Below are 7,500 nucleotides of genomic sequence, written 5' to 3' on the forward strand. Positions count from 1 at the left end.
TAGGACCCAGACGGAACACTAGAAACTCTTTTAGTATTATAATGCATGATAACATGAGCCTCATGACCTTAAGGTCCAGCTGTCCTGTTGGCTCACCGAGTTCACACGTTGAATCTGACAACAGAAACGTAAAAATTATTAAAGTGTGTTGTTGTGCTCCCAAAGTTATTCCCAAAGAGGTCCAAGCACACTGTCCTGATTAATCCTGAACAAAGCATTTTTCCCTACAAAAGCATTTCCGGACATGTGTCTTAGCAACTGGCTTTGGGACACCTGGATTACCCAAGATGCATTGCGCAGCTCCCTGTAGTGTGAAAGTGGCTGGATTTAGTAACGGTTTAGCATCCTGAGCTCGTAGTAACTACACACACATATATATATATATATAAGCTAAACCAGTCTGTGTGTGTGTGTGTGTGTGTGTGTGTGTGTGTGTGTGTGTGTGTGTGTGTGTCGTCCTTCGTGTCACTTCAGGTTAAAGCTAGTTACTGCTGTTAATGTTTCACGTCCAATTTTAAATTCGGCTAAGCAAAGCGAGCAAAACAGACCGACAAACCTCAAGAGACTCTCGAGTTAATAAGATCTGATTGAAATTGCTGATAGTGTGCAGTCCCTCAACCACACACACACACACACACACACACACACACACACACACACACACACACACACACACACACACACACACACACACACACACAAACATTCTCTATCTTTCTGTATCACTCAGTTACTCCCTCTCTCCTTCCCTCCCATCCTCACACACACACACACACACACACACACACACACACACACACACACACACACACACACACACACACACACACACACACACACACATTCCCACTAATTAGTTCTGATTTGTGGAATTGATAGGGTGCATTGTTTCCTCGCAGCGTCTCTGTAAATCCTTACTAATATAATTAAGCAGGGCAGATTTCTGTATGGAGCAGGACACAACCTGATCCATGTCCACAGCTACTCAAAAGCTCTTTGTCCTGCTGCTCCTGTCCTCTGTTTAGACGCCTGTGTGTGTGTGTGTGTGTGTGTGTGTGTGTGTGTGTGTGTGTGTGTGTGTGTGTGTGTGTGAGTAGAATGAACAGTATTTTCCTTCAGCTCTGGCTCTGTCTTGCCCCTCTATAAAGGTTGGATTTTGGGGTAAATCGGTAGCCCCAGCTCTGCGACGAACACATTCTCTATCTGTGTTAGTTAAAGACTTTTATTCATCGATAAGTAGAAAATAAAAAAGAATAAATAAACCCTAGTCCTTAATGACTGGTTAAAAAAGTTTTAATTTGGTTTGTAATGTATGTTAAATTTAACACGCTTCGCGATAACGGTTTGACTCGTTAATCGTTCCGATTCCCGCCGCCTGCAGCCCCGGAGACATCAGCCGAGGTTTAATATATCAGGAGAAAATAAAGACGCTACGCAAAGTTGCACATCCGATATGTTAATATGTTCATGGTTTGTCTTTTACTCGCTCTCTTTGTGTTCATGTATGTGTGAAACCTTTTCTGACTAACAGGATGCACCCACTTGGGCAGAGTGGTAATAATTAACATTATTAACACACACACACACACACACACACACACACACACACACACACACACACACACACACACACACACACACACACACACAGAGTTCCTAAACTACTGTTACTCCACAAGGGAGAACAAAAGAAAGTTGGAACGGAAGGACAGAAAATCATTTCAAAAATTGAAGCTGGTACACCGACGAGTTTGACCGAAAGGCCGTCCATGTGGATACGCGAAGAAGGCGTCGGACGTCGGTTTCTAAATGGACTACATAGCACGAGCCGTCCCTTCCTCCATGTCCAGCGCTCTGGGAGACATGTCTACAACAACCTCTGGCCTCGGGAGACCGTGGTGAGTCTTTTAAACGGATCTCAATAACCAAGATGACTCTGATCTGTGGTAGAGAAAGAAAGAAAAAAGTCCACCCAGTGAGACAGTAGACTTTGTATCAGATCAGACTTTAGAATCTTCCCAGGTGTCTGATGCTAATGAATGATAAGCAGGTTGACCGCTGGTATGCCCGTGTTGCAAAAGGTCAGTTCCTGGCAGAGAAAGTTTCAACTTTATGCCCCCCCCTAGTGAGTCTCCAGAATCGGACAGCCTGCTAAATCCTGTTCTCTGTTCTCTGCTTTGTCCTGTTGGTCTTTGCCATATTGATCTCTGATGCAGATTAGTGGCACAAAAAAAAAGACAGACAGAAAGCTCTGTTGGTCCCCCGGTGATTCCACACACTCCTTTTGGGGTCACGGAGTCTATGAAGCCTCTGACCCTCTGAATCAACACTCGCACACAATCGTCCAGCGAGGACGAACCCCATTAAAGCCGTTTCCCCAGGAGCCCGCATTCACCCTTTACCGGGAGCTGGACGGTCGGCTACTGTGTTGTTTTGTGTGTGGGTTTTATCCTCATCCCTTCCAAGGAGCACGGCTTGTGCTCATTGTCACCTCTTAATGGGGTTGCAGTTTAGAGACCTCTTTGTTTTGCAGAAGGGGGGGCAAAAAGATTTCCTCATCTGCTCTATGTCCTATTGTGTTTTGATTGATGTGCCATGTTGTCAGGTTTGCGCGCAAACGTTGTCAGGGTGTGGCCTGACTTGGTCATTCTCTTGTTGCAACATCAACCATGCATGTCTGTGTAATGTGGTTTGTCAGAAATGGTTTCGCCATAAGTTCGTTTGGGGCGTTCTTTGGGGTAATAACGTTTGACACGATGCCGGGTCAGAGGAAGTCGAATTCCGACAAGTGGAGATAGCCTGGCATCAGGGTGGACAAATAGAAATACTGATTTGAAATAGAAATGCACTGTTAGTTTAGTTTTGTTTTTGTTTGCCAAGAAGGTTCACATGGCGTCTGGTTTACACTAGAGGTGAGACCTAATCGTAGGTTTGTCCTCTCATGTGGACATGAGGACAAGCCGCAAAGCATTTAATCATCCTTAGGAACTGCCTGGTCAGGCTTGGATGCGGTAGCTTAAATTAGGTGGTTATTCTGTTTGTATTTTGGAAAGCGGGTACGTTTGTTGGAATCCATTGCAAGCGAACCATTATTGTCGAAGAGGTATCGTGTGGAAGCCTGTTGTTTTACAACCCTATTAAGATTTGCCTTGGATGAACCAGGAAACACATTTGTAAGCGGGTTTTCTCAATAAGCCTGCGTCTTTCCTTCTGTTTACGGTGTGTGTCCCTGCTGTCATGCTGTCACACCGATCCCGAGTTCATGTTCTGCGGCACTGATTAACCAGCTGATTAAACGCTGATTAAATGTCTATTCATACGAGCAGGCTCACGCAGGAGAGTGCAATTAAGCGAAAGTGAATTAATAAAACATACCGGGATCAAGAACTGCTCCTGGAATCAGCCAGATGGCCACGAGAGAGACAGAGAGAGGGATAGATAAAGGAAAGAAGAAGCAGCAGTCTCTCTTTCTTGTTTAATTCCTATTAGGTAATTTGATCTAAGCCCCTCCACCTACTCCACATTGATAAGCCACTGGTGCATTTCCTGCGTCCGTGTCCTGTGCTTGTTTCCTGTTGGACCCACGTGGGCGTACAGCAATGCTGTAAACAATGTTGCCACGAGACAGGAAGACCCCGAGGAACAGGGACCCTGAGAATATAGCCTTGCAATGGAAAAGCCCATCTGCCTGGAGCCTTTCTAATCTCATTTGGTGTATCGGACCACGGGATACACCAATCACGCCTGTCCAATCTCGTTAAGAAAGTCAATGATCAGAACATCAAGAACATGGCAGGGAGGCACAAAAAGCCAGGGTTTTGGAACTCCTCGTGTTCACTCCAGTGCTCAGATGGCCATTGGGCTTTGTCCTCGTGAGGTTGGTGAGGTGTAGGATTACAGCATGAATATGACATCTAATCAGAGCAAGGGCTTCACCTGACATGGCTTCACGGTGATTAAAAACAGCCTGCGAGCTTAAAAAAAAGGAATAGGAGCTGTGACTTTTAATTTGAGAAGGTGGTTTTTTGTCAGGATTTAATCTCTGATTTTGCTCGGTCTTATCTGTGAGGAGTCGAAAAGTGAACAGAGATCTTGGCACCTGAGTAGCAAGCGGACACTATCATTTTGGATGAAATCTTTTGATAATATTGTCTAAAGATAAACAGATCAGATTCATATACGATTGATATGATATACAGATGAACCTCTTCAAGTACAAAACCTACATTTCTGACCATAAGATATTTAGCTCATTCATTCATTTCATATTGCCCCGCGATGGGTCGTCCAGGGTGTATCCTGCCTCGATGCCCGATGACGCCTGAGATAGGCACAGGCTCTCCCGTGACCCGAGGTAGTTCGGATAAGTGGTAGAAAATGAATGAATGAATGAATGAATGAATTTATTTCATATGATACTGTCCCCTTATGACACTAGTAAAAGTTATGCGTAATGTGTACACACCTCAATATTTTAATCACACACTTCTACTTTCTTTACGATGTCCCTGTGGTTTAAAATTTACAACAATGTTTTAATAGTTTTAACAAAATTTCCCTTTTTTTTTTGAAAACAAATATATTCCAATAAGGAATAAAACCGGCTCAATTTTCAGTGACACCCAGTCGCCTTTCCTTTCTCCTCTCCCTTAATCTCTCTATTCAGACCTTTCCAGACCCCGGCTCGCCCGTGCTGGGTGTCCGAATGCACTTGATTTCACATTCAGGGTGTAATTAGGAAGTAGGCAGGGTATTGTGGCCCAAGTGGCTGCGATTCAGCTCTGGAAAGGGATCATTGTCCACCAACCAGTGGCCATTCAGGTAAAGAGCATAATTAGGGGTGCAGAAATTACAGGACATTTTTTTCTTTCAATGAGGAGCATTAGTTAAGAACATTGTCCGCTGTCATTTTGGGAGGTGGTGGGCTAATCAGGGGTAGTGAGAAAAAAAAAAAGCCTGACATACAACTCCAAGTGCTAGTGACTGACGATTTGTCACATTCATTCACACATGTTTTAGAAGTACAGTATAATATCCAAACCTCATCACACTACCTATTTTGATGGAGATTATGTGCTAAAAATTGTAATTACTGTTGCAAATGTGTCTGTTGTTACGTGTACAGTACACCCTATGTGATGGCTTTAAATTATGCAAAGCCTTAACATTTTTATTCAGACTTGCAGACTTCGAACTAGAATGTTACAGCAAAACATGGATGGGAATAGAGACAAGGCCTTAGCAAAAGGGCAACAGATGGAGCTGACTTGTTGTTATGAAACTTTCTCTCAATCAGATCATTTAGATTGTTGTCCATGTTGACAATCTACTAAGGTCCTTCAGGTCCAGCCAACAACCTTGGCCCAGTACCCATAACAACACAATAGATAAAACCCAAAACCCCAAATAGATGAGCCTTCATATTACTCCCAGGATTGAGAGAGACAAGGCTACATGTATACCTAACTCTTGCAGACTTAATTTTTTGTTGGAACAAATGGACAAAGGTATCAGACCTTACATTGAAGGTATCTTTCCTTAGAAGGTATCAATCTTCTATTGACTATTGCGTAAGAGGAGATAAAGTGTACGCAAAATTCAGACTGCATATAATCTGATGTATCAGCTAAGTTGAACAATAGAAGAGTCTGTAACGTATGAAGATGGCATTCATTAATAATAGGGGTCAGTTAGAGAAGATGGCATTCATTAATAGCAGGGGTCAGTACCAGTGCTGGGCAGTAACGCGTTACTAGTAACATGTTACTGTAACGCAGTTACTCTTGATAGTAACTAATACTATAACGCATTAATTCATTCGTTCATTTTCTACCGCTTATCCGAACGGTCACGGGAGCCTGTGCCTATCTCAGGCGCCATCGGGCATCGAGGCAGGATACACCCTGGACGGAGTGCCAACCCATCACATGCACACACACTCTCATTCACACACACACTCACACACGACGGACAATTTTCCAGAGATGCCAATCAACCTACCATGCATGTCTTTGGACCGGTGGAGGAAACCGGAGTACCCGGAGGAAACCCCCGAGGCACGGGGAGAACATGCAAACTCCACACACACAAGGTGGAGTTGGGAATCGAACCCCCAACCCTGGAGCTGTGAGGGGAACGTGCTAACCACTAAACCACCGTGCCCCTAACGCATTACTTTTTAAATAAATTAACTCTGTTACCGTTACCATATGGTGCATTGAACGGCGAGTCAAGGCGAGAGCAAGACGAGTTTCTCAAAGTGGAAATACGCTCATTATAGCACTTTAGTTGAGCATACAGACAAAAACCTTTTAGTCAAATGTAAGCTGTGTCTTTCTGGTTCAAAGGTCCTATCCATTAATGGGAACATTAAAGAACGTTCTTAACAAAGTAACTAAAGGCGTTTTTTGTGTAAGTAATCAACAAAGTAATTGAGTTACTTTTTGACTGAAGTATCTAGTAACTATAACTAGTTACTATTTCTTAGTAACTAGTACTATCTGTTCATGCCTTACGGTCTTGCCTATGCAGCACCATTTGTTTTCCAGGCATTCATAAGGTACAGGCTGAAAACTGTTAGAGAATAACCTGCATGTCAAGTTGGAGAAATGAGAGTTTCATAAACCTTCTGTCAGGTTCTGAGGTTATATCTTTGATAAGAATGAGATAGAGATGAACCAGAATGAGGTGGAAGCTGCTTCCTTCCGGCCTAAACCCAAAACAGCCAAGGATTTTTACTAGCATTTTATCAAAGTGTACTAGAATGGAACACAGAGACCCAACTTCCTCACTATCATGGCTGCTTTAGAGGACTGGAGGCACTTACTGGAAAGCTCAAAGTAACCCTTTGTTATAATGACAGACAACAAAAACCTAGAGTGCATCAATCAGCCAAACATTTGTCAAGCCAGATACTGTAGGTCCTGGTGGTGAGACATTTTAACTATTCAATAATCTATAGATGTATCTGTAAGCACGGTAAAGCAGACTCTCTTACACAAACCTAAAACGTGAAAATGAGCTGTACTGTATGATCAGGAAGGCAGAGTATGTGCATAATCATTAACCCTTATGCCAACCATCAGCCACGCTGTTAGAACAAATCCCCTTCCCTCAACACCACTGGACATACATAGCTCTACATTTCATCACAGATCTTCCCATTACAAAAGGCCACACTACCATTCTCATAGACCAGTTTTCCAAAGCCTGACACCCCCCTGCCCCCTGATACCCCCTGCCCCCCTGACATCCCCTGCCCAAGTGTCTTACAATCCACAACCCTGGACTTGTTCAGTTTTATTGCTCACCTTCGGTGATGCAGCTTATTATCAAGATTCGGTTACACTGTTGTTGAGGTTTCAAGTGTATACAGGATAGAAAGATAGTACAGCAGGGCTGTAAAGCAAAGGAGTGTAGCGGGGCAGTTTAAGGGGCAGTATAATGGTTCAGTGCAGCTATCCAATGTAGTGGAAGAGTAAAGATGGGCAGTATAACAGT

General features: G+C 43.5%; 1 protein-coding gene across 3 annotated transcripts in view; it reads left to right on the top strand.

Annotated features, from left to right (window-relative positions):
* The first annotated feature begins 1,569 nt into the window (after positions 1 to 1,569).
* The window catches only part of LOC113651595, a 66,095-nt gene continuing 60,164 nt past the window's right edge, over positions 1,570 to 7,500 (top strand). The window contains exon 1 of one of the 3 annotated variants that reach the window (XM_047804380.1): positions 1,570 to 1,898. In XM_047804380.1, coding sequence (XP_047660336.1) covers positions 1,770 to 1,898 — 129 coding nt within the window. In that variant the 5' untranslated portion in view covers positions 1,570 to 1,769. The remainder of the gene's footprint in view (positions 1,899 to 7,500) is intronic. The other 2 variants (XM_047804381.1, XM_027160405.2) reach the window with 2 other exon arrangements.

This window comes from Tachysurus fulvidraco, chromosome 19, assembly GCF_022655615.1.
Source record: "Tachysurus fulvidraco isolate hzauxx_2018 chromosome 19, HZAU_PFXX_2.0, whole genome shotgun sequence".
Lineage (NCBI taxonomy): Eukaryota > Metazoa > Chordata > Actinopteri > Siluriformes > Bagridae > Tachysurus > Tachysurus fulvidraco.